The 27,590-nt window shown below is 44.9% G+C and overlaps 1 protein-coding gene across 14 annotated transcripts; it reads left to right on the plus strand.

Annotated features, from left to right (window-relative positions):
* LETM2 (leucine zipper and EF-hand containing transmembrane protein 2) lies at positions 1-26,554 on the plus strand. 14 transcript variants are annotated; one of them, XM_009212908.3, is made up of 12 exons: positions 3,811-4,169; positions 5,555-5,635; positions 9,641-10,094; positions 11,170-11,313; positions 17,637-17,774; positions 18,483-18,683; positions 20,147-20,266; positions 21,998-22,111; positions 24,531-24,623; positions 24,947-25,048; positions 25,361-25,418; positions 25,803-26,554. In XM_009212908.3, exons 2-11 carry the CDS (start codon positions 5,589-5,591, stop codon positions 25,382-25,384), a joined length of 1,437 nt encoding a protein of 478 aa, XP_009211172.2. In that variant the 5' UTR covers positions 3,811-4,169; positions 5,555-5,588; the 3' UTR covers positions 25,385-25,418; positions 25,803-26,554. The 14 variants fall into 14 exon arrangements, 13 of the variants coding, with proteins under 13 accessions (XP_021797916.2, XP_021797914.2, XP_021797911.2 ...); XM_021942224.2 differs by lacking the exons at positions 3,811-4,169; positions 25,361-25,418 and adding an exon at positions 1-119 and having other exon boundaries at positions 25,781-26,554; XM_021942222.2 differs by lacking the exons at positions 3,811-4,169; positions 25,361-25,418 and adding an exon at positions 597-709 and having other exon boundaries at positions 25,781-26,554.
* The last annotated feature ends 1,036 nt before the right edge of the window (positions 26,555-27,590 follow it).

Below are 27,590 nucleotides of genomic sequence, written 5' to 3' on the forward strand. Positions count from 1 at the left end.
CGGCCGCTAGCTTCTGGAAGACTAGGGAGACTGGGCAAGAGGGCCGAGGGACGGGGAGGGACGGTACGTGGGAGAATGACACACAAAACACCCCGGGAAGCCAGAGGAGGCGTGGAAAGGTGGGGCCCGGGAGGTAAAACTGGGCTCGGCGCGTTCAGTGTGGCTGATTAAAGAACAGCGCGCAACTAGCGCCATATGGCGCTCCTCAGGGTGACTCGGCTCTGTAGCTCCTGGGGTTAGGAGCGACCGTCGCACGGTCCCCGGTGGGTGACCGCGCGAGGGCGGGGCAGTCCAGGCGTCCCCTCGGCAGTCTCCCGTCCTACAGCTGTCAGGGAAGGGCTCCCATTCCAGGAGGGTCTGCATCTGGAAAGCCGGGGGCGATGCAAGACCGCCTTGGCGTCGGTCTCCCTCTCAGCCCCGGCTGAATTGTCAGAGGGTCCGCCTTCCCCGGTTGCAAGCAGTAGGAGGCCGGGCCGGCGGCGCCGGCTCGCTGAGGGAGCGCCCCGATCTCCCCGGCAGGCGCCGGCCCCGCGCGCCTCTTCCTGCTCGGCTGCGGCCCGGAGGCTTGTGGGTAACCGGGAGGACGACGTCAGTGCCGGCCGCATCCCCGGGTGCCCCCCAGCCGCGGGAGACCGCGAAGGCTCCGTGACCGTCACGTGCCGGGGGCCGTGGCTGCTCGCGGCCAGACCTTCGCATCGAGGGACATGAGGTACATTTGTCCTACACGGCCCAGATAAGAACGAGAGGAGGAACCGGGAGGCAACTCTCCGTCATCCTTTAGCCCCCCGCATCCTAGGAAACGTATGGAAAACAATGGAAGGTTAAGTGTGTGCACAGTGATCTAGCCCTGCAGGAGTGTGCCGACCAGGTGATATTTCCTGGGGCCTGGTGATAAGGATTTAGAAGGTTACGGCACAGAGATCTGAACGTAAAAAGGAAACACAGGCAGCAAGCAAATGAGGAAACTGATACTCTCTGTTCTGAGAATAAAGCCGTTTTACCGCTAGACGTCATACTCTCTGTAGACGTTATAGTGCTGGATGTCTTTGGTGCTATTACAAGAAATTAGATATCTGTTCTCTTTATCACTTAAGGAGATTAAAAGATTCCTACAGATCAGTTATTTAAAAGGGCACTAATTACGAACTAGTTTTTTTGTTTTTTTGTTTTGTTTTGTTTTTTGTTTTTTTTAAAAAACGTAACCCGGTTAATAATACTAAGGGTGATACTGAGAATTATCAGCATTGGCCGGGCGCGGTGGCTCACGCCTGTAATCCCAGCACTTTGGGAGGCCGAGACAGGCGGATCACGAGGTCAGGAAATCGAGACCATCCTGGCTAAGACGGTGAAACCCCATCTCTACTAAAAATACAAAAAATTAGCCGGGCGTGGTGGCGGGCGCCTGTAGTCCCAGCTACTCGGGAGGCTGAGGCAGGAGAATGGCGTGAACCCGGAGACGGAGCTTGCGGTGAGCCGAGATCGCGCCACTTCACTCCAGCCTGGGCCACAGAGCCAGACTACGTCTCAAAAAAAAAAAAAAAAAAGAAAAGAAAAGAAAAATTCTCATTACTATTAATAATTAAATATTTTTAAACATATGCTTTAAGTAGTAACACAGGTTAAAGCTATCAGTAAAAGCATACTTTTTATTTGTGATATGCCATTTTAAAACACAGATGGCCAAAGCGGGCCACCAAGTCTAGCTTAATTCCATCTCCAGGAAAGAGGGATTAAATTAGTCTTTTTTTTTTCTATGAGCCTTTCTACTTCCATTCTTCGTTTTCTTCCTCCTGTGTCTTCCTTGCTTTGTTGATAAACTGTTGCCTTCACCCGGCACCTGGGTTTCTCCCTTGAGGAGAATCTAGTAAATTGTCCCCAGGGATCTTATATTAGCCTGTTTCTAATAGCTATGCTGACAGCAAGAGTTTAAAATTGGAGTTATGTGAAGTAGATGCATAGTCTTTTCCTGCAAAGCATTACAAAATACAGTTAGTAATACTTGATCTGGTGGCGTATGTAGGAAAATGGCCATTAAAAATAATAGTTTACATTTTCAGTATCTAACATCTTCTGAAGTTTAGACGATGATTACTCTTCGCCATAGAAAATGAGCAAGGAACTCATTAAGACAGCAACCTAACACAGTTCTCAGGGCCAGAGTCATGGAGAAAAAATATTTTTTAAAAAATTTCTCTTCTGAAGATTATATACAGAAACTCCTTACATGATAAATCTCTTATCCTGAAAGTCAAAGAAACTGCCAAGTCTCATAACTAGGGAAGATGGACATTACTTTGAACAAACGGATTTCAATAAGAAAGGTTCTTAGCCCTTCCCTTTTTAGGATAGGATTGCTGACATATGGCCATGGTAGAAAACCTAGCTCATCTTTCAAATACTGGGCATGGAATCGTTCATCTGGTTTATGAATACTTAATGATATTCACTGTGCCTGGTTGTAAGTGAATACAATGCATGAATAAGAATATTTCCCCGTATAAAATGTCTCCCAGGGAACTGAAAATATATTTGCATCCTTTATGATCTTTTCCAGAAAAGTACCAATACATGGTAGTGCAATGATTAATTGATGAAATTAGTATGAAAACTACATCTACCTTCTAGAACTCAAAATTTGACCACCAAGAATTTTCAGTGAGGGAAAAGTAGAGTCCAAAGCTTTGTAGATTTTAATTCTGGTAAACAGAACGTGAAGTGAAACCTTTATGTGCAAAGTTGAACATCAGACATGCACAAAGAGACCTCTAGTGGCCAAACTGAAAAGTTTTGCCTGTTTAACAGTTGATCTATTTGGTTATTAGCTGAAAAATCCTTTGTGGATTAAAAGCAGTCTGCATTTTTTACTGACGTTTAATACCGCCATCTTCCATTCTTAAAAATGTGTAGCCCAGATGAGTAAAGTCAGTGGTCAGCTCACATGTTAGGAGAGGTATTCTCCGTGAGAAGGCGATTCCTTGCTGTATGGTGGTCGAGTAGAGCCCCTAAGAAAAAAAAAATTTTTTTTTTTTTGAGACGGAGTCTCGCTCTTGTCGCCCAGGCTGGAGTGCAGTGGCGCGATCTCGATTCACTGCAACCCCGACTCCCGGGTTCAAGCGATTCTCCTGCCTCAGCCTCCAGAGTAATCAGAACTTCAGGGGCACGCCACCACGCCCGGCTAATTTTTGTATTTTTTTAGTAGAGACAGGGTTTCACCATGTTGGCCAAGATGTTTTCTATCTCCCGACCTTGTGATCCGCCCGCCTCGGCCTCCCAAACTGCTGGGATTACAGGCGTGAGCCACCGCACCCGGCCTAAAAAAATTTTTTTTTTTGAATCTTTCTTCTGGAGCCAGATAAAATGGATGGGAAAAGATAACTGGGGAACGAGAATATTTCTAGATCTTTCATTTTCCCAAGATGGCTCAGTTGGCCATCCTAGGAACTGAAGTGCCCTCAAACCTATAGTGTCTGTCATTTCACAGCTACTATCACATACATTTTATATGTTGAGATTTCTGCACAAACTATTAATCACAAACAACACTTGTTAAGGGAACATTGAGGAAGCAAATATTTTTAGTAGAATACAGATTTCCATATGAAGATTTCACAGTATTCAGGCCTCTGGAAAGGAATGCTCTCCTTCCGATTCCCGCCCTTTCTGCGACACCATGAAGTCCTCTCCGCGCCCCTTAGGCAGTTCCGGAGTTGCAGGGGCCGAGGGAGAATACATCAAAGTGATGTCATTCATGACTCCGAGATGGTTACCATGGCAACTATCAGACATATTACGATGTCAGTAGGGTAAGAGCCTGTTTAGTCTTCAATCAAGGGTTTCCTCGGGCGTTAACCACTGCCTGCAGAGTGTGGACTGGCAGAAAACCCCTCGGGCCCCCCAGCACCAACGCTCCTTAAACCACGCCCCACAAAGAAGTCACTTCGGCGATGGGAACGCGGCTTTGCGGCTTCCTGGGCTGCTAAGGTGAAGGACGCCCGCCCTCCCCAGAACTTGAGAGCTTATTGGTTGGTGATGTCGTCACTCAGAGTGACATCAGGGGCAAGGAAAGAGGCGGAGCCGTAGAGACTTGGCTTCTGGCCCTTCTAGCTTGGGGGTCCGGGGAAGGAACTGGGAGGACCTAGGCTGCCGTTCCGCGGAGCCCGGCCGAGGAGGTAGGGGTGGGCAGGCCCAGCCCTCAGGCCGCGACCTGGTGGGCCTCGCTGCCTTTTTTTCCCTCCGGAGCCCGCTCCGTCCGCATCCTGCTCCTCTCATCCTGCTCCTTTCATCAGCGCCCGATCCAGGCTTCCTGACCGCTTCCAGTTCCCACCACGCTCTCCTCCGCCCACGACCTCATCCCCGCCAGTCCCCAGCACAGTGCGAACTCTGAAGCTCGGCCTCTCCTCCCCCGCACAGCGCGCTCAGTCCTTTCAGTCCCAGGCCCTGCTTCTCCTCGGCTTCATTTCCAACAACCCCGATCATCCACGAGGGTCGTGGTTCCAGTGCCTGTCCCATCCCAGCACCAAAAAACCAAAGCATAACCCCCAGACCCTGCCGCATGCAGGCCGCGCACACATCACGGGCGCCGAAACCGCCAGGCGAGGAAGCCCAGGGCGCGTTTTGCTCCGGTGGGGTGATGAGCAAAGCCGAGGAAGCCCGGGAGCAGCGGGCGTGGGGCGGCGCCAATGCGAGTGCGAGTGGTGTCCGCCGACCGGGAGCGCCGGGGCTCGAGCGGATTAACCGCCACCTCAGGTGTCGTCTCCCGCCCGCGAAACGCCACCCACCGTTAGTGTGGGTCCAGAGGTTTCGAGGCCCTGTTCAAAATGTCAGCTCTGTGGCTGAGATTTCTATTCAGGAGAGGCCCTGGAACTCCTTTTCCAGCCGCAAGAGAGCAAAGCTGCCATTGGGAGATGCCAGCTCTTCTGCCGCTCCTCGCGACCCTTAGCAGAAAAGCGCCCCTGGATGGAGAAGGGTTTTGGTGAAGGTTATCTACAGGTTCAAAGCTCAGTTTGCGCTCTGGAGAATCACTAGCAAGGGAAACAGTTTTACCTCCACCTGAGCGATTAGTAGGTTCCATGTCTACCTTCATCCACTGCTATATAAATTAGATTAGTGGGTACTTCCAATCTTCAGGATTTGGTACAGCTTGCCTAAATATAGAACAATGCTAACTGAAAAGAAATTCAGGATATCCACTTTCTACCTATATTTTAAGGCTACAAATAGATATATATTGCTCTACTTTTTAAGTACTTGGCAATCATTGAAGTTGCACTACTAGATACTATTGATCAGAAATCAAAATGTCTCTGAAGACCGTACCATCTTCATGAGCGACATCATCTTAGAGATCATTACCATTTGTTGGAATCTCAAGGTACCATTCTCAAGTCCAGAGCTAAGAAAATATCTGATTGTTGGACATGAGCTTGAAGGAGATTTTGTATCTTAACTATGCAAATGTTCTACCTTTGCAATAGTTAAAAATACTAAAATCCTGATGTCTTTTAATTGATGTGTTTTTGAAGTACTAAATTGTTTACTTACTCCTTTTGCCTAGGTCCCTATGTTAACTACTTGAGACAAAAATAAATATGGCCTTCTACAGTTATAATTCAGTCTTAGCTATTGCTCGAACAAGGTAAGCATTGGAGTTACCCCCCAATATGAACTTAATTCTTCTTTTTTTTTGTAAATGTATTTATTTATTTTTATTTTTATTTTTATTTTTTTGAGATGGAGTCGCACTCTGTCGCCCAGGCTGGAGTTCAATGGCGCAATCTTGGCTCACTGCAACTTCTGCCTCCCGGGTTCAAGCTACTCTCCTGCCTCAGCCTCCCAAGTAGCTGGGATTACAGGTGTTTGCCACCACCTCCGGCTGATCTTTGTATTTTTAATAGAGACAAGGTTTCACCATGTTGACCAGGCTGGTCTGGAACTCCTGACCTCAGGTGATTCGCCTGCCTCAGCCTCCCAAAGTGCTGGGATTACAGGCGTGAGTCACCTCGCCTGGCCTGAACTTCATCCTTCTAGATGGAAAGGATATGTGTAAAAGGATTGGTTTAGTACACAATTAAAAGTTTCTTGGAGGCTGGGTGCAGTGGCTCACACCTGTAATCCCAGCACTTTGGGAGGCCAAGGCGAGGGCACTGCCTGAGGTCAGGAGTTCGAGACCAGCCTGACCAATATGGTGAAACCCCGTCTCTACTAAAACTACAAAAATTAGCCGGCGTGGTGGCAGGAGCCTATAATCCCAGTTACTTGGGAGGCTGAGACAGGAGAATCGCTTGAACTCGGGAGGTGGAGGTTGCAGTGAGCCAAGACTGGACCACTGCACTCCAGTTTGGGCAACAAGAGTGAAAATCCATCTCAAAAAAAAAAAAAAAAAAAGATAGAAGATGTAGTTTTTTTTTCTTCTTTTTTCTTTTTTTGGGATGGAGTATCACTCTGTTGCCCAGGCTGGAGTGCAGTGGCATGATATCTTGGCTCACTGCAGCCTCCACCTCCCAGGTTCAAGAGATTTTCCTGCCTCAGTCTTACAAGTAGCTGGGATTACAGACATGCACCACCACACCCCACTAATTTTTGTATATTTAGTACAGATGGGGTTTCGCCATGTTGGCCAGGCTGGTCTTGAACTCCTGACCTCAGGTAATCCGCCAGCCTGGGTTTCCCAAAGTGCTGGGATTATAGGCGTGAGCCACCATGCTCAGCCAGAAGATGTAATGGTTTTAGAGTGACATCTCTGTAATTGATGAACATCATGTGAGGTCCTTAGATGTAAAGCCAGTAAAATGGCTGATGAACAGCCAGTCTTAGGGCATATTTGTGTCCCATTACGGTCTGTTACCTTTTTTTTTTTTTTTTTTTGAGATGAAGTCTCGCTCTATTGCCCAGGCTGGAGTGCAATGGCACGATCGTGGCTCATTGCAACCTCTGCCTCCTGGGTTCAAGTGGTTCTCCTGTCTCAGACTCCCGAGTAGCTGGGATCACAGGCGTGCACCACCATGCCCAGCTAATTTTTTTGTAATTTTGTAGAGACAGGGTTTCTCCATGTTGGCCAGGCTGGTCTTGATTTTTTTGTATTTTTGTAGAGACAGGGGTTTCTCCATGTTGGCCAGGTTGGTCTTGAACTCCTGACCTCAAGTGATCCACCTGCCTTAGCCTCCCAAACTGCTGGGATTACAGGCATGAGCCACCGTGCCCGGCCACCATTTATTTATTCACTGAGAATAAATAAAGACTATTCACTGAGCACTTACTTTTCCCCTTTTGGCCATTCAAAGAGTGTTTTATCTTGGCATCCTTCAAAAATAGTCTGAGGCTGGCTGCAGTGGCTCACATCTATAATCTCAGCACTTTTGGAAGCCTAGGCAGGAAGATAGCCTGAGCCCAAGAGTTCAAGAATAGCCTGGGGCCAGGCGTGGTGGCTCATACCTGTAATCCCAACACTTTGGGAGGCCGAGGTGGGCGGATCACAAGGTCAAGAGATCGAGACCATCCTGGCCAACATGGTGAAACCCCATCTCTACTAAAAATACAAAAATTAGCTGGACGTGGTGGCACGCACCTGTAGTCCCAGCTACTCAGGAGGGTAAAGCAGGAGAATCGCTTGAACCTGGGAGGCGGAGGTTGCAGTGAGCCAAGATCGCACCACTGCACTCCAGTCTGGGCAACAGAGCGAGACTCCATGTCAAAAAAAAAAAAAAAAAAAAAAAAACAGCCTGGATAACATAGTGAGACCCCATCTCTACAAAAATTTTTAAAACTAGCTGGGCGTGGTGGTGTGGGCCTGTAGTCCTAGCTACTCAGGATGCTGAGCCTGGGAGGTCGAGGCTGCAGTGAGCTGTGATCACACCACTCTACTCCGGCCTGGGTTTTTAACACCTTAAGAACTAAACCAGGCATGGTGCATGTGCCTGTAATCTCAGCTCCTTAGGAGGCTGAGGTGGGAGGATTGCTTGAGCCCAGGGGTTTGAGGCCAGCCTGGGCAACACAGCAAGAGTCTGTCTCTTAAACAAAAAGAAAAAAAAAAAGAGCCAGGTGTGGTGGCTCACGCCTGTAATCCCAGCACTTTGGGAGGCCAAGGCAGGCAGATCACTTTAGGTCAGGAGTTCGAAACCAGCCTTGCCAACATGGTGAAGCCCCATCTCTACTAAAAATGTAAAGATTAGCCAGCTGTGGTGGTGGGCGCCTGTATTCCCAGATACTCGGGAGGCTGAGGCAGGAGAATTGTTTGAACCCAGGAGGCAGAGGTTACAGTGAGTCAAGATCGCGCCACTGCACTCCAGCCTGGGCAACAGCGTGAGACTCCGTCTCAAAAGAAAAAAAAAAAAAAAAAAAAAAAGAACCAAGACAAATTTTTTGTTTGTTTATTTTTGTTTTATTGTTTTTTTTTGTAAGACAGAGTCTCGGTCTGTCACCCAGGCTGGAGTACAGTGGCGCAATCTCGGCTCACTGCAGCCTCCGCTTCCTGGGTTCAAGAAATTCTCCTGCCTTAGCCTCCCAATTAGCTGGGACTACAGGTGCACACCACCATGCCCAGCTAATTTTTGTATTTTTAGTAGAGACGGGTTTCACCATGTTGGCCAGGATGGTCTCGATCTCTTGATCTCGTGATCCACCCCCCTCAGCCTCCCAAAGTGCTGGGATTACAGGCGTGAGCCACCACGCATGGCCCATATTTTTATTTTCAAACAATCTGATATGGTAGTTTAACTGCAAACCCTGGGCTGTTGCAATACCAGAAGGTAGAGACCCTTAATTGGGGTGCCCAATTCTAATTGTGTGGTTTTTTGGTTTTCGTTTTTTGTTTTTTTTTGAGACAGAGTCTCGCTTTGTTGCCCAGGCTGGAGTGCAGTGGCATAGTCTTGTCTCACTGCAACCTTCACCTCCTGGGTTCAAGCGATTCTCCTGCCTCAGCCTCCCTAGTAGCTGGGATTACAGGTGCATGACACCATACCCGGCTAATTTTTGTATTTTTAGTAGGGACTGGGTTCCACCATGTTGGCCAGGCTGGTCTCGAACTCCTGACCTCAGGTGATCCACCCGCCTCGGCCTCCCAAAGTGCTGGGATTATAAGCATGAGCCACCGTGGCCAGCCCTAATGTTCTTGAAGAATTTAGGTGAAGGGTATTTCAGCTGTAAGTTGAGGAGTTCAAAGACACTGAATAGGTAAGGCAGTATTATGTGACTAGTTAATTCCTACAGTGACCATCAAATGTGTCTTTGAAACAATATTCCTTGGCCAGGCATGCTGGCTCATGCCTGTAATTCCAGCACTTAAGGAGGCCAAGGCAGGCGGATCACCTGAGGTCAGGAGTTTGAGACTAGCCTGGCCAATGTGGTGAAACCCCATCTCTACTAAAAATACAAAAATTAGCTGGGCATGGTGGTCTGTGCCTGTAATCCTAGCTACTAAGAAGGCTGAGGCAGGAGAATCGCTTGAGCCCAGGTGTCATAGGTTGTAGTGAGCTGAGATCGTGCAACTGCACTCCAGCCTGGGCAATGGGAGTGAAGAAAAAAAAAAAAAGCTGTTGTATTTTGACCGGATGTACTATCTATTTCTTTAATAGTATGTGCTTTATGATAGTGTGTGCTTTGTAATAGTATGTACTTAACTCAGAGGATGTTCTTTTTATTCCAGATTCCCTAGCCATTTTGTCCATCCTACCTGCTCTTCTTATTCCCCATCATGTGCATTTCTTCACTTGCCAGATTCCCATTTAAATAAGACATGTATGAAGAACTATGAGAGCAAGAAGTACTCGGATCCCAGTCAGCCAGGCAATACAGTACTTCACCCAGGAACTAGACTAATACAAAAGCTACACACATCCACTTGCTGGCTGCGAGAGGTTCCTGGCAAACCTCAGCTGGAGCAAGCCCCAAAACATCCACAGGTGACGAGCCCTCAGGCCACAAAAGAAACTGGCACGAAGATTAAAGAAGGCGAACAATCTTATAGACAAAAAATCATGGATGAACTTAAATATTTTTACAATGGATTCTACTTACTTTGGATTGATGCCAAAGTTGCTGCCAGAATGGTTTGGAGGCTGTTGCATGGACAGGTCCTAACCAGACGAGAGAGACGAAGGGTAGGCAAGAATCATATTTGAGAAAGAAAATGTGAAATTAAAATGAACTATTTGGGAACTCAACTATTTAAATTCAATGTAAACTTCATCTTAAAAATCTCGGAGTAGGAATAATAACTGCTGGTGAGAACCAGTTTCTTGTCTGCAACTGACTTACTGTACAACTTTAGTCAGTATTCTGGAATTTGTTATATATTTTCCTGTAGAACGGTTTTAAAAAAAACTTTTATTTTAGGTTCAGGGGTACATGTGCACATTTGTAGAATGGTTATGATTATGTTTTTTTAATTTTTCCAAGAAGTTGAGAGGCTTCGTGTTTCAACTGTTGTTAATATATTAAGCAGATGCATTTTAAAACCCAATTTTGGCTGGGCACGATGGCTCACACCTGTAATTCCAGCACTTTGGGAGGCCAAACACAGTGAAACACTGGCCAACACAGTGAAACCCTTGTCTACTAAAAAAATTACAAAAATTAGCCGGGCATGGTGGCACGTGCCTGTAGTCCCAGCTACCCAGGAGGCTGAGGCAGGAGAATGGCTTGAACTTGGGAGGCGGAGGTTGCAGTGAGCCAAGATCGTGCCACTGCCCTCCAGCCTGGAGTGAGATGCTGCTGCAAAAACACAAACAAAAAAAAAACAATTTTAAGTGATACAATGCTATTAAAGTGTGGACCCTCTAACATAGATGAAGTCTAGGAGATGCCAATAATATTTTTATTGTCGTAGACTTCCTTTAAGATATCCCATAAAAATTGCTTCAGAGCTATGGTAAACAGGAAAACCCTGCCTTTTCGTTTTTATAAACAGCTGCAGAAAACCTGTCTTGGGTTTTTAACACTTTAAGAACCAAGCTGAGCATGGCTCAAAGGCCTATAATCCCAGCTCCTTGGGAGGCTGAGGTGGGAGGATTGCTTGAACCCAGGAGTTTGAGGCCAGACAGGGCAACATAGCAAGACACTATCTCTTGAAAGAAAGAAAATGAACCAAGACAGGGTTTTTTTGGTTTTGTTTTTGATTTTTGTTTTTGGCATGCCCTAAAATAATGAATATTGCATATGCATTTAATTCTATAGCTGTTGAGAACTTGTGTTGATTTCTTCCGCCTGGTTCCATTTATGGTGTTCATAATTGTACCCTTCATGGAATTCTTATTACCAGTGTTTCTGAAACTCTTCCCAGAGATGTTGCCATCAACTTTTGAAAGTGAATCCAAAAAGGTATGTAGGATTTTTTAACTTTAATAAAATTTAATAAACTTTATTAGAGGAGTTTTTAGGTTTACAGAAAAATTGGGTAGAAAGTACTACTTCTCCCCACCCCACCCCATCACAATTTCTCCTGTAATTAATATCTTGCGTTAGTGTGCTATATTTGTAATGATTAAAAAACCAATATTGATATGTTATTATTAAAGCTCATACTTTAGGGTTCACTCTTTATGTTGAAGCAGTTCTGTGGGCTTTGCAAATGCATAACTTCATGTATCCACCATCACAGTATCATACAGAATAGTTTCACTGCTCTAAAAATCCACGGTGGCTTACGTCTGTAATTCCAGCACTTTGGGAGGTTGAGGCAGATGGATCATCTGAGCCCAGGAATTTGAGACCAACCTGGGCATCATAGTGAGACCCCATTTCTACAAAAAATGCAAAAATTAGTCGGGCATGGTAGCTCATGCTGTGGTCCCAGCTCCTTGGGAAGCTGAAGCAAGAGGATTGCTTGAGCCCAGGAGGTCGAGGCTGCAATGACCTATGATAGTGCCACTGCACTCCAGCCTGAGTGACAGAGGGAGACCCTTTCTCAAAAAAAAAAAAAAAAATCTCCGTGCTCCACCTATTTGTCCCTCTCCCTTCTTCCCCCAACCCATGGCAGCCACTGATCTTTTTATTGTCTCTGTAGTTTTGCCTTTTCCAAAATGTCATGTACTTGGGATCATACAGTGTGTAGCCATTTTAGATTGGCTTCTTTCACCTAGCAATATGCATTTCAAGTTCTTTTCATGGCTCAATTCTTTTTATCACTGAATGATAATCCATTGTATGGCTGTACCACAGTTTGTTTATCCATTCTCCTATGAAAGGATACCTCGATTGCTTCCAGGTTTTGGCAATTATGAATAAAACTGCTATAAACACTTAGGTACAGGTTTTTGTGTGGATGTAAGCTTTCAACTCATTGGGGTAAATACCTAGGAGAATAATTGGTGGATCATATGGTAAGACTATGTTTAGCTTTTAAGAAATTGCTAAAGTGTCTTCTGAAGTGGCCGTATTGTTCTATATTCTTACCAGCAAAGAATGAGAGTACCAGCATTTGATGTTGTCAGTGCTCTAGACATTAGCCACGAAATAGGTGTGTAGTGTGGTATCTCACTGTTTTGATTTGCAATCTCCTGATGTCATATGATGTTGAGTATCTTTCCTGTGCTTATTTACCATTTGTGTATCTTCTTTGGGGAGGTGTCTGTTTAGATCTTTGGTCGACTTTTTTTTCTTTTTTGAGAAGGAGTCTTGCTCTGTCACCCAGGCTGGAGCGCAGTGGTGCAATCTCAGCTCACTGCAACCTCTGCTTCCCGGGTTCAAGTGATTCTCCTGCCTCAGCCTCTCGAGTAGCTGGAATTAAAGGCATCCACACTGCGCTCAGCCAATTTTTATATTTTTAGTGGAGACAGGGTTTCACCATGTTGGCCAGGCTAGTCTTGATCTCCTGACCTCAGGTGATCCGCACACCTCAGCATCCCAAAGTGCTGGGGTTACAGGCGTCAGCCACTGCATCCGGCCCTTTGGTTGACTTTTTAATGGTTTTTTTTTTTTTTTTTTTTTTCTGATTGTTATTTTGAGTTCTTTGTATATTTTGGGTAAAAGTCCTTTATCAGATATAATACGCAGATGTTTTCTTCTACTCTGTGGCTTATCTTTTCATTCCCTTAACCATGTATTTCACAGAGCAAGTGCTTTTAACATTAATGACATCCAGCTTATCAGTTTTTTTCTTTCATGAATCATGCTTTTGGTGTTGTAGCTAAAAACTTATTGCCAAACTGAAGGTCACCTACATTTTTCTCCTATTTTATTCTAGAAGTTTTACAGTTTTCTGTCTTACATTTATGTCTGTGATCCATTTTATTTATTTATTTATTATTATTATTTTTTTTTGAGATGGAGCCTTGCTGTGTCGCCCAGGCTGGAATGCAATGGTGCGATCTCGGCTCCCTGCGACCTCCGCCTCCTGGGTTCAAGCAATTCTCCTTGCTCAGCCTCCTGAGTAGCTGGGATTACAGGCATGTGCCACTACACCCAGCTAATTTTTGTATTTTTAGTAGAGCCAGGATTTTCCCATGTTGGCCAGGCTGGTCTCGAACTTCTGACCTCAGGTGATCCGCCCACTTCGGCCTCCCAAAATGCTGGGATAACAGACGTGAGCCACTGCTCCAGGCCGAGTTAATTTTTATGAAAACTGTAATGTCAGTATATAGATTCATTTCTCTCTTTTTTGTATGTGGATATCTAGCTTTTCCAGGACCATTTGTTGAAAAGATTTTCTCTTCTCCACCAAATTCTAACTTGATTTTAACTGTCAAAAGAATAAAGAGAACAGACTGGATGCAGTGGCTCATCCCTGTAATCCTAGCATTTTGGGAGGCCGAGGTGGGAGGACTGTTTAAGCCCAGGAGTTCAAGACCAACCTGAGCAATATAGCGAGACCCCTGTCTCTAAAAAAACAATTTTTTAAAAATGTAAAACAAATTAGCCAGATGTGGTAGCATGCACCTGTATTCCCAGCTACTTGGGAGGCTGAGGCGGGAGGATTGCTTGAGCCCAGGAGGTTGAGACTGCAGTGAACTGAGATCATGCCACTGTACTGCGCTCCAGCCTGGGCAAGAGTGAGATCCTGTTTAAAAATAAAAGAATAAAGAAAACAGAAATCCACTGTTACTGCGGTGACTAGTGGAACAGTAGGTATGATTTAGTCGGCACAACAGACCTGTTCAGCAGCCCCTGAGAAGAGGGAGCCTTCATTGAGTGTGGCAGTCACTGTGCAGGCGAGAAAACAGAGGCAGCTCCTTCCTTCTCCCCTTTCTGTGCCACTCTACTAGACAGCGTAGACAGCGTATGGTAAGAAGATGTGAACAAAACATTATGAGAAGACAAAAAGTGCAACTTTTTTTTTTTGAGACGAAGTCTCTCACTATCACCTGGGCTGGAGTGCAGTGGCACAATCTTGGCTCACCACAACCTCCGCCTCCCAGATTCAAGCAATTCTCCTGTCTCAGCCTCCTGAGTAGCTGAGATTACAGACGCCTGCCACCACACCCAGCTAATTTTAAAGGCAACTTTTAAATCAGTAAGATTAGGAAATTTTTCACAGAAAAGGTAACTTTGGAACTGAGACTTAAAGAGTAAGTGGGATTTTACCAAAGGTATTCTGGATAAAAGGAATAGCATTTAACATGGCTCAGTGGCATGAGAGAGTATGATGTAATCAGAGACCGCTGGTTGGTTATTTGTGGTTGAAGTAGGCAGTTCCAGGGCATCAATGACAGGAAACAGACAAAGTGATGTGTTGGGGTCAGGTTGGAAGGCATCCACCAGCTTAAGAATTTAGGCTTTCCCTTTGACCATGGTGAATAATGGAAACGGAACGTTTGAAGCAGGGTGGCTGGGTGGATGACATGATTAGATCTGTGTTTTGGAAGAATAATTTTGCTACAAGAGGGGCTGCAGAGGGTAGAGCCAAGGAAGGGAAACCAGCTGGAATGCTAGCCCAAGAGAGAGATGACAGAGAATACATTATGAAATTAACAATAAGAATAAAGACTTGAAGGCTGGGCGTGGTGGCTCATGCCTGTAATCCCAGCACTTTGGGAGGCTGAGGTGGGTGGGTCACTTGAGGTCAGGAACTCGGTACGAGCCTGGCCAACATGGTGAAACCCCATCTCTACTAAAAATACAAAACATAGCCTGGCGTGGTGGCATGTGCCTGTAGTCTCAGCTACTTCGGAGGCTGAGGCAGAACAATCACTTGAACCTGGGAAGCAGACGTTGCCAAGAGCCAAGATCGTGCCACTGCATTCCAACCTGGGTGACGGAGTGAGATTCTATCTTTAAAAAAAAAAAAAAAAAAAAAATCTTGAAGACAAATTCGGGATACCTTCACAGGATAAAATCAAATTACAATATTTGACTGCCTGGCAATGGTTTAATTTGCTTACATTTAAAATAATCAGCATCTAGAATTAATGCCATAACATTCCAAGGAAAGTATTAGTGAATTCAGGAAGATGGGGGGAGTAGAGGAAGTGATTTATCTAAATGTTACCTCTTTCCTGAACACCACTCATTCCCTGAAACATACAAATATGTCTACATCATGGCCACCGTCTCAGAAAATTCTTGTTTGCTTTGTTCCATGGAGAGAGGAGCTTTCTGTTTACATCAGATCACAGCACCATGTATTTCTCTTTCATAGCACTTACCCATTATGCTTCTACATTAATGTGAAGAATTACGGGATTATCATTAGTCACTAATGTTTGTCTCTCCCACTATACTAAAAGTTCCATGATGGCAGGAATTCTTACCTGTTATTGTTCATTTTATCTCCAGTACCTAATACATGGTAGATGTGCAATAAATAAATGGATGGATGGAAGGATATGGATGAATGAAATGGATGACTAAGTGGGTTTTGTTTGTTTGTTTGTTTTTGACAGAGTCTTTCACTGCTGCCCCGGCTGGAGTGCAGTAACGCAATCTTAGCTTACTGCATCCTCCCCCGAGGTTTAAGCGATTCTCCTGCCTCAGCCTCCTGAGTAGCTGGAATTACAGGCATGCGCCACCACACCTGGCTAATTTTTGTATTTTTAGTAGAGACAGGGTTTCATCATGACAGGCCAGGCTGATCCCAAACTCCTGACCTCAGGTGATCCACCCGCCTCAGCCTCCCAAAGTGCTGGGATTACAGGTGTGAGCCACCTCACCCGGCCACTAAGTGGGTTCTGATCATGCTATTGTGTGATTTTGTTGTTGTTGTTGTTATGTCTTTTAAGATCTATCTAAAAATCAGTGATTCTTATGATTGGCTGATCATTAGAGATTGATATAAGATTGATATACAGATTCCTTAGAAATCATTAGAGATTTGATATAATCATTAGAGATTTGATATAATCATTAGAGATTTGATATACAGATATACAGATTCCTGTTCTTCTTTACCACTGAGTCCTGACTGTGGTTATTTTGAAAATGCTACCATAGTACATTTGTGATGATGAACAAGGATTGAGAAACACCAGCCAACAGTGTCCTACGAGTATCCATTTACTTTTCTTCTGTGTAGTGCTGTGTTCATGTCTGTTAGAGCACTTAACTCATTGTATTGTAATTACTTATGTCTGTTTTCTATTAAACTGTAAGCTACATTAGTGTAGAGTCCATTTCCTAGTTTTCTTTGTTTGTAAAGCAAAACCCAGGGCCACTCAAACAGAGTTGGCTCAACTGGCAGACTGAATAGTTTGCACCAGGTTAAGAGATTCTTGTCTGGGTGCCGTAGCTCAAGCCTATAATCCCAGCACTTTGGGAGGCTGAGACGGGCGGATCACTTGAGGTCAGGAGTTCAAGACCAGCCTGGCCAACATGGCGAAAATCCCTACTCTACCGAAAATACAAAAATCAGCCCGGTGTGGTAGTGTGTCTGTAATCAGCTGGGAGGCTGAGGCAGGAGGGTGGAGGAACCAGGGGCAGGAGGTTGCAGTCAGGTGTGCCTCACTCCAGCCCTGGGTGACAGAGGCCGAAACTCCATCTCAAAAAAAAAAAAAAAAGGCCGAGGCTGGTGGCTCAAGCCTAATCCCAGCACTTTGGGAGGCTGAGGCAGGCGGATCACAGGTCAGGAGGTCCAGACCATTCTGGCTAACACAGTGAAACCCGTCTCTACTAAAAATACAAAAGCTTAGCCCGGGAGGCCGGTGTGAAGCCTGTAGTCCCAGCCTTCTCGGGGAGGCTGAGGCAGAATGGTAAACCCGGGGAGGGCACAGTGACTGAGATCCGGCCACTGCCTCAACCTGGGTGACAAATGGTCTCATTAGCCAGGTGTGGTGGCGCGTAATCCCAGCTATTAGGGAGGCTGAGACGGAGAATCACTTGAGCCAGGGGCATGGAGTTCGCGGTGAGCGAGATGGAGTACCACTGCACCCCAGCCTGGGCAACAGAGTGGGACTTCACATCTCAGAGAGAGAGAGAGAGATAGTAACTCATTCTAAATAATGATAAAGCCTCCCATTGGGGGAACATTTTGGATCTATCAAATGCTTATGATTATTGTATTAGTGAGAAACAAAAGTAAGGAGACAAGTTCCAAATAGAGGCTTCTTTTTACTTGCTTTGGTCTCACAAACCCATTCAGCTATGCCTGAGCATCATGTTATTACGTGATGTAGGGATGAGCAATAACAAGGAGACAGTTGTTTTTCTCCCATCTTTACCTACCAATTTGCAATCATGAAAGATTGAGTAAGTTTTATTCTTCTACCATTAAGGAAGGAAAACAGAAAAAGAAAATGGCTGTAAAGTTGGAACTAGCAAAATTTCTTCAAGAAACCATGACAGAAATGGCAAGGAGGAACAGAGCGAAGATGGGCGATGCCTCTACACAGCTGTCATCCTACGTGAAGCAGGTGTCCATCTTTTATGTAATGCTAAACAACTTCAGGATTGGGAGTTATATGGCTTGCATGTCATCATGGATTTCCCAAACTGTTCACCATCTTTGGAATTGCAAATATCTAAATTATGAACGTACAATATTGTAAACATTTAATATTATAAACATTGATAGTAGTTTGCAGAAAAGCCTGTCTTAAAGTAATCAGCATGTTGAAGACATTGATAACTTTTTGGAAAGAACGGTAGACTTAGAGTCAAACTTCTTTTTTTTTTTTTTTTTTTTGAGAGGTGAGTCACAAGCTCTATCGCCCAGGCTGGAGTGCAGTGGCGCGATCCTGCCCTCAGCCTCGGTAGCTGGGACTAGGCCCAGCCACCAGCCCGGCTAGTTTTTGTATTTTTAGTAGAGGCGGGGTTTCACCATGTTAGCCAGGATGGTCTCGATCTCCTGACCTCGTGATCCACCCGCCTCGGCCTCCCAAAGTGCTGGGATTACAGGCTTGAGCCACCGCGCCCGGCCTGAGTCAAACTTCTGAACTCCTGATTTTTCGGCTGATGTAGTTTTACTTCGGATGGATATCTTTTCTTTATACCACGAGACCCATTTCCAGATGTCAGAGAGAGTCCCATAAATGCTTTGGTGTCTCTTTCAAATAGCCTATTGGGAAAGTTAAATTAAGTAGGAAACACATTTTAATTGGCCTCTTTGTCCCACTGCATAGGTCCAGACAGGCCACAAGCCCAGCACAAAGGAGATAGTTCGCTTCTCCAAACTATTTGAGGACCAGCTGGCCCTGGAACACTTAGATCGCCCTCAGCTGGTTGCCCTTTGCAAACTGCTAGAAATGCAGACGTTTGGAACCAACAACCTGCTCCGCTTTCAGCTCCTGATGAAACTGAAGTCTATAAAAGCAGATGATGAAGTAAGAGCTTAACCATAGCTCTAGGGAATTAGCAAGGTTTTGGGAGATACCTTAGGGTGCCTGTGGGACGAACTGTGCAGTATTGTTTTTGTTTTTGAGACGAAGTCTTGCTCTGTCGCCCAGGCTGCAGGGGTGCAATCCTGGCTCATTGCAACCTCTGCCTTCCGGGTTCAAGTGATTCTCCCACCTCAGCCGCCCAAGTAGCTGGGATTACAGGCATGCGCCACCACACCCGGCTAATTTTTCTATTTTTAGTAGAGACGGGGCTTCACCATGTTGGCCAGGTTGGTCTCAAACTCCTGACCTCAAGTGATCTACTTGCCTCAGCCTCCCAAAGTGCTGGGATGACAGGTGTGAGCCACCATGCCTGGATAGAAGTGCAGTATTTTCCATTGGGTCTGGTCATGTTGGGTTCTGACAAAATGAGTGGTTTAAACAACCATTACCATGACAACTTGAACCTTGATTACTCATTTGAGGAGTTGTCATCCCCTTACCCATTTATTGAGAAGGCCATCATAAGCAGTTAGTAATTTGGATGTCTTAGCTGGGACTCACCTAAAGCAGTTAGGACCTGCTGGGAAGGAAATAGCAGCTCAGTAGATTCCTGACAAAGCTCTGCTCCCACACTTGTGCTCTCATACCGGGAAGCTGGTGCCAAAGTCAATATTCTGCTGGGCGCATTGGCCTGCCAAGAAGGGGTAGTTGGCTTGGTATGCAAAACATAATGCTGGGAGGAAAAGCAGAGCCTCAACACCTTGTAGAAGAAAGGCACCCTTGGACTATAACTACTAATTAGGCTTTTTGAAAAAATGGAAGGAATGTTTCTTGACTCAGAATCAGCTGCTTTATAAGCATTCCGCCTGGGGGAGCAGGTTTCCCAGAACTGAGAAAGCATGATCCCTTTGGCCCCATTTAGATTTCAGTTGTTGCTCTTAGAGCTTTGCAATAAACAACACTGGTCCCAGAAATACCATAGTTTTGGGTTACGCCAAGCAGAAACTGTGTTATTTACTGAGGGAGTTTTGTGGATCAGTGTGTCAGGGCCATTTCTGGGGGTGGTGGGGGGACAGCAGGGGAAAACACTACAGGGACATGCAACAAATGGTACATTGTGAGTTTTTCAAGTGAACTACTTTTTTCTAATGAACCATAAAGCTGCCACGGAAGAGAAAAGTAGGTATGTCACAACCAGACAAAATGCAGATCAAGAGGGGAAATAATTACTCTGATGACAGAATGTTGGGGAGGAGTTGTGTAAATATCCCTAATATTGCTAATACCTGTTGGCAGGATTCCCGTTATTTCAACTGCCACCTCCCTACATCGCCTTTGCTGCAGCAGCCAGTGCAAGGTACAAAGTGTCCAAGCCTCCGATTCTGTTTCCACTGACTTACTGGAATTTAGGGATTGCATAAAATTGGAATCAAAAGCTCCAGCTCCATCCCTTACATTTCTTTCAGATAATTGCCAAGGAAGGGGTAAGGGCATTGAGTGTATCAGAACTACAGTCTGCCTGTAGGGCCCGAGGGATGAGATCATTGGGTCTCACGGAGGAACAACTGCGACAACAGCTCACGGAGGCAAGTATCAGCACCCCTCCGGGGTCCTCTTCCCTAGAAGTCTCTTCTACAATATGCAGACCTCCTTATGTGATTTCTTCTTTGCAAGTGAACCGTCTTACCTAATTTGCCTTATTTCATTGAGCACTGGGATGTTGAAGAACTAGGTTGATTTTTCACTTTTGATTGGGATCTCTGTCAGTTTTCCATTGCTGCCTACGAAATGACCATGAACTTAGTGGCTTAAAACAACACCGGTATATTAGCTCACAGTTGGTAGGTCAGAAGTGCAGGCTGTCTTCCTTTGGAGGCTGTGGGAAACGACCTGCTTCCAAGTTCATTCAGTTTGTTGGCTGAACCTAGTTCCTTGCAGCTGTCGAACTGAGGGCTTTGTTTCCCGGCTGGCTGTGAGCCCAGGGCTACTCTCAGCATCTAGTGGCCACCTGTATTCCTTGCCTCTTGGCCTCCTTCATCTGCAAAGCCAACATCAGAGAACTTCTTATATGCCAGAGCTTCCTTGTGCTTGAAATCTCCAATTTCCCCCGCGTTTGACCTCTAGCCCCAGACTGAAGGTCTCATGTGATTGGTGAGGCCCATCCAAAGATTCTCCCTATCTTAAGGTCAACCGACTTGGGACCTCAGTTACACCTGTAGAATCCCTTCACACAGCACCTAGAATACTGTTGAATAACTAGGAAAGAGTGTGGGTGCTGTAGGGACAAGGTGTCTTGGAGCCACCTCAGAATTTTGACCTACTCCACGTAGTGTAAAGGGTCCTGGCAAAAATTTCAGTTCAAGGCCTGTTATCTGTGTGAATCTGTCTGGAGGTCCCCACTTTGCCTGGTGGCCCACCTGGGGCTGCTTTTCAGTTAGTGCCCCAAACCAACACACGCTGTGGTAACCCATGTTTAATATTTTTCCTCAGATAGCATATTTGTACTTTAAGAGCATCCATGCTTTAAAACAAAGGAGTAACTCCTATTACATTTCATTCCCATCATTGTAAAAAATGCCATGAAGAGTGCGCAGATAATCTTAGGATACCAGCCTTGGCTTGGAAACCGTGTTAGGTCACTTTTTCCTCTCATATGTGGGACCAGCTCTGGTTGGAAGACAGCACATTGTAGAGAAAGATCCTTAAAATCATGTATTTCTTGAACGTTGGCTATGACATGGTCACTGCACAAGCTTTGTGAATTTTTTTTATGGTACTTTTTGAATTTTATCTTTTGTGCATATATTACTGATCTTAAGAAGACAGGGTCTCACTCTGTCACCCAGGCTGGAGTGCAGTGGCATTAACACAGGCCACTGCAGCCTCAAACTCCTGGGCTCAAGCAATCCTCCCACCTCAGCCTCCCTAGCTGGGACCACGGGCATGTACCACTATACCCAAATAATTAGAAAATTTTTTTGTAGAGACAGAGTCGCCCTGTGTTGCTCAGCCTGTGATTTATTCTTTCACATTATCTACACTTTGTCCAGGAGAAGATACTTGACTGGGTTGACAGTTTAATTGAATTCTCCGAGAGTGATTCCACCATAGTGAAGGAGTCGGCAGGGTACCCCCTCAGTGCAGAAGCCAGGGCTGGGTTCCTGTCCGTGTTCTGCCGTTACTCATCACCTGAGCGGCTTGGCGGAAGGGGCGGGGGCGGTGGGAAGGTGTCGGCGAGCGAGGCGGTAGATCACCGCGGATCACTCCGGCTCTGGCGTTCTGTGATTCTCACGTGTTGTTCCCCTCCTGTTTTCCAGTGGCAGGACCTCCACCTGAAGGAGAACGTCCCTCCTTCCCTTTTGCTCCTGTCCCGCACCTTCTACCTGATAGATGTGAAGCCCAAGCCTATTGAGATACCACTCAGTGGGGAGGTGAGTACCTGGGCTCACACCCTCCTCGTCCGTGCAGCTGAGGCCTCTCCATAAACATTTGGTGTACTCCTGCAGTCAGAGCAGGCATTTCTTTTGGCCTTTTAGAATTTGGCCTAACTGGCTTTATGTTTTAAAAATTCCTGAAAAACCAACCAACCACAACAAAACAAAGGCCAGGCACCGTGGCTCACACCTGTAATCTCAGCACTTTGGGAGGCCGAGGTAGGTGGATCACCTGAGGTCAGGAGTTCAAAACCAGCCTGACCAACATGGTGAAACCCCGTCTCTACTAAACATACAAAAATTAGCGGGGCATGGTGGTGGGCGCCTGTAATCCCAGCTACTTGGGAGGCTGAGGCAGAATTGCTTGAACCTGGGAGGCGGAGGTTGCAGTGGGATGAGATCACGCCATTGCACTCCAGCCTGGGCAACAGAATGAGACTCCATCTCAAACAAAACAAAACAAAACAAACAGAAAACTGAAGCCACTCAGACTACCTGCAGCCTTAAGGCTGCTACTGCCTTTGAGCCCAGTTTGAGAATTTTACTAATAGGAGCAGTTTATTCCTTTTCCTTAACTATCTCATCTTCATTAGACGACTTGTGTGTGTGGGTGTTTCTGTTCCTTTCTCCTTTTAGACTGAATGTTTCCTGTTCATTTGTCCAGATACCTATTAGTTTTTAAGCACTGAATAGCTAATCTAGAATGCTCTTCAACTCATTTCCTTAGTCATTTTTCTTCCTGGTGTTGTAGGGAAGAGCATAGGATTGGCCCAGTCACTATAGCATCTTGCGCTAGGCCCATCAGAAAGGGCCTCCCGCTTCTATAGCTGGTGGCTTCCTGTCTGACTCAGAACTCCGCATGAGTAAGAAAGGAGACTCTTGTAGAAGATGCTACACTGTGGTTTAGGGGATTAGTCCAAGTACTAAGTGAGGGCCATTTTATATCTTAATTATGCTGTTGACTCCTTGGACAAGCCAAGGAAAATTATCTGAAGTCCAGTATGAAAACCCAACTTCAGGAAACACCATCTTGCTTTCCCTTTTCATATTTCTAGAGTAATCTGGTTTTGGGATTTGTCCAGGAAAAACTCTAGGGACACTAGGAGCAGTTTCAGAGTATAGACCATGTTCTAAAAGGCAGGCTAGTGGGTTCTTATTCTATCCAACTCAAGGAACCATTCATGTGAGACAGACCAAAGTCAATAGTCATTCTTAGATTGCTCTCAGGGGCTAGGAAATCTTGGAGGAGCTCACTGTCTCAGCTAAATTTGGGTTCTCAGAATTATTCTAGAGAGCCATCAGCTCTTTATCCAGACGTTGCTTTCTGGAGTGGGTGAGAAAGGAATTAAGGACAAAATGATAAGCTCCTAAGCAATTTATTGGCTTTTTCCCACCCATGTTTTTAAACTTCTATTCTCCATGTATATATACAAAATGAGAACAAGTAGCATGCTAGGTTCTGTGAAGAATAGAGACATCAAATATACTGTAATTTTGGATGTATGTAGCCTTACCCCTCCAAAGTACACAAATAACTTTCAAAGCACAGTGATATATTTGTTTTTCAAATCTAATTCCTAAAGATAGGTTAGCTAGCTGTTCTATCACCACCCCCATTCTGATCGTAATCTATAATACCACTCCTCTCCCCATCTTCCCTGCATTACAGGAGCTTACCATTTTAGTAAATCAGGCTATTTTATCATTTATTATTAGATACTAAAAATGAAAAAGATGCAACATAGACCAAGTTATATCAATGCTATTAGAAAATAACTGAGACCAGGTGCGGTGGCTCATGCCTGTAATCACAGCACTTTGGGAGGCTGAGGCGGGCAGATCACCTGAGGTCAGGAGTTCAAAACCAGCCTGGCCAACATGGCGAAACACCGTCTCTACTAAGAATACAAAAATTAGTAGCCAGGCATGGTAGTAGGCGTCTGTAATCCCAGCTACTCAGGAGGCTGAGGCAGGGAGAACTGATTGAACCCGCGAGGGGGAGGTTGCAGTGAGCCGAGATCGAGCCACTGTACTCCAGCCTTGGTAAAAAAAAAAACCTCCACCAAAAAAAAAAAAAAAAAAAAAAAAAAGGAAAAAAAAATTGAGAAATGGCTTTTTTTTTTTTTTGAGGCTGACAGCAGGACCAGTACCATCAGTGGTTTGCTAATGATTATTTTAAATGCTAGAATCTATCCGAGTGCAACTTTTGTATACAAAGGACTCAAAACTCAAAGAGAAATAATACTAAGTTGCTATGTCAGGGGCATATTTCATGGTACTCATAAAGGGTGGAGCTGGAGGAGGAAGCTAGGGATTTAGTGGAAAGCAAATTAAAAAAGGCATTGACTACTATAAAAGTTTCTGGGTTTTAGGAAGAGCAGAAAGCTTATTATACATAAAATGTTTCTCTCCCCAGGCTCCAAAGACTGATATTCTTATGGAACTACCTACTTTCACCGAATCTAAAGAGAACATAGTGGATCTTGCACCTCAACTGAAGGGAACTAAGGTTAGACAGTTACTTTCCATTTGGTTAGATTAAAAAATGAAAATAGCAATGGGTCAATTTCTCCTGTTTTAATCTCCTTAATGAAACTGAAATTCAATACAATAATGTTCCTTAATAAGGAATATTTATTGTACTGTTTGATCTGTTTCTAAGAGGAAGCTTATTATTTGGCTATATGCAATTAGGTTCCAGATTTTGCCTTTTGAATCTTGTGCCAGGATATGAGGTAGCTGTGACAAGTTCCTGGTAGTCAAGGTAGTGGACTGTAGATTAATACATTTTGTTTTAAATCAGTAACCCAACTCTTGGTTCTGATGTTTAAGGATGAAGACTTTATACAGCCGCCACCAGTTACATCATCACCCATAACACCATCAACACCAATTTCATTACCTAAAGGATCCATCACTTCTTCTAAAGAAGCTGTAAGTATCTTTAATAAATGAAAAAGAAAAACCCTCTCCCTCCAGTTATCTTTAAGGGTAGTGAGAATCTAGAATTAGTCCTGTTGCAAAACACTGCACAATTCTTCCTGTTGTCCAAACAGGAAATTGTAGGCTGAACTTTAGTCATCTTATAACCACGTTTTTTACTTCAACTATCCAAAAGCAAAAAACAACCAATACAATTGTGGGTCAGACTAAAACATGCTTACAAGCCAGTTACAATATAGGCAGACCCTTTTTTTCTTATGTGCCAGATGGAAATAGTTTCCATGTGTTGTGTATTTTACACAGGCTTCTGATGTCAGGAAATACTAGCTGGAAAGCAACTTGAATTTCAGGAGAAATGCACGTAAATAAGAAATTATCTTATCATCCAGTCTTCCCAATTGGGTGAAGGGATTTGGGGCAAGAGCACAGGGCATGAAGAGTAAACAGTGGGGAGGTTGTGGGAGAGTTGAAGTGGGAAGTGGCTCCTGTGGACCAAAGACACGCTGGCAAGACAGAGAATCTATTAAGACACATATGGGTTAAGCCCAGAAAAGCATCCCAAGCACACACAGACCTTGTTTTTTGTAAATCTCCTGTATCTTTTATTACCAAGGTAAATTATAATCTCAGATTTGACTTTGTGGTCTGTCACTATTTTGATTAAGAAAACAAAAATGGCATTCACTCCTTAAGAACTTACACGTCTGTGACTAATGCCTACAGTCCTTTTGTTTTTTACGCCTAGACACTCCAGGCCAAATCACAAATGACGGCCCAGAACAGCAAGGCTAGTTCAAAAGGAGCATAAGGACTACTTGAGGATGGAGCTCACTCTCTCCAGCTTCCGGCCCTCAACAGTGGCATCTGTAAAGGACCTCCCAGCTAAGACTCTCTGTCTGGCTTCAGAGAGTGGATCACTCGTTTAGCCCATGGGGCAGTCCTTTGAGGCCTGGTAACCATTCCAGGTGATGTGAGTAGTGAGACCAGGTTCAGACCCCTTATAAAAATATAATTGCAAAGTCCCATTTCCTCTGTGCCATTGTCACCCCCCACCATGTTGTTTTTTTAATTTCATGTGTACGTCCCTTAAGAGAGGAAATTTTTTTGCACAATGGAATCAGCTTGGCACCTTAGATACCTCTGTCTCCTATGGCTTGGAATTCTGAGTAAGAACTTGGAAGTTCCAAAAACCATTTTAGGAGCACCTGATTTAACTTTCTGAATGATCCACCGGTAGAATCAGCACCCTGGAAACAAAGTACCTTATGAGACGGGATGGATATACTCCCCAAAAGATCTTTCTGGATATAATGAAGCTTCTTGGAGAAAATGGGGAGTTAAACAGACTGGCAATCAGAAAGATTTGGCTGCTTCTGACATCCCCCTCTTGGGCCTGCAGAGGCTGCAGCAATCTGCTAGGCAGCCACTCTTCTAGCGCATATGGCTTTCATTAGCCACCATTTTGCTAGGAAGCATAATTAAGGGTTTAAACCTTAATCATTTGTTTGTGTTGGGTGTGTGTGTGTTTCTGGCCAGTTTGTCTTTCACAAGACTATTTATTAGTCATAGGGGTTGTGAAGGTCTGATATAATCCCTGTGCTACCCAGCAACAAGTATCACATTAGGATATTTATGTTTGATGTTTTCAGTATTAATAATACTGAAATAATAGACTGCCATGCAGCTGACCAAGGGCTTTCTTCCCTTGGGGAGTGGTTAGAAGGCCAAAGGTATTTCAGCCTGTAGGTGATAAAATTAGATTTACTTGCTATGGTTAGACAGCAGTCAGTTAAAATAAGTAAAACTCAACTGTCCTGTCTGGGATCACCTAAATGAGGAACGTCACCAGCACTTCACAACAAGAATATGTATTCTACAGTGCTTTCTAAACTTCTGCTCCATCACAGAAGCCCCACCATGTCCCACTAATGAAGCCCAGTTCTTTGGGAATGATGAATCCCTACTGTGCAAATACAGCAGTCATGGATCCTGCCTAGCGAGGTGATTCACAATACATTTTCCCGTTTCAAAAATGACGGGTGTTTTAATTAGTCCACATTTCAGGTGTTAAATGTGGGAAAAGGATTAGCTAGTTAAACTTGCTCAATCATGTTTTAGCTGAATGAGTCATAGGTACTGCTGGGCTGTCCTACAGTTCCTTCTGGCTTTCCCTCCGAGCAGGGTGGGAATGAGCAGTGACCCCGTCAAAGGACCCGGGCCACTTGATACACCTCTCCTCCCACTCTCCTGCTAGCAGCTCAGAGAAGTCAAGGATGTTTCGTTGTTCTCATCACTTAGGGTGCTTGGCTGTTGGGTTCAATGATCCTTACATCTAATCCCAGCTAGTGGTGTTCTGGTAAATCGTTAACCACCAACTCTTTGAGGGGGAAAAAGCCCTGATTTATAGCATCTGGTTATTCCAGTGATATAAATCCTCCCACCATGTTGATTTCAAGCCACTGCCAAGGTACCACTGGACAGTGCAGAGCTGGGAGGAGACATGCAGTGTCCCCTGAGAGCAAGCACCACACAC

This window comes from Papio anubis, chromosome 8 (assembly GCF_008728515.1).
Source record: "Papio anubis isolate 15944 chromosome 8, Panubis1.0, whole genome shotgun sequence".
Classification (NCBI taxonomy): domain Eukaryota; kingdom Metazoa; phylum Chordata; class Mammalia; order Primates; family Cercopithecidae; genus Papio; species Papio anubis.

Coding starts and splice junctions, on each gene's coding strand:
- LETM2 (XM_021942224.2), top strand. CDS start 5,589: ATGGCCTTCTACAGTTATAATTCAGTCTTAGCTATTGCTCGAACAAG. Junction 11,314..17,636: donor TTGAAAGTGAATCCAAAAAG/GTATGTAGGATT, acceptor TCTACCATTAAG/GAAGGAAAACAGAAAAAGAA. Junction 22,112..24,530: donor AGATACCACTCAGTGGGGAG/GTGAGTACCTGG, acceptor TTCTCTCCCCAG/GCTCCAAAGACTGATATTCT.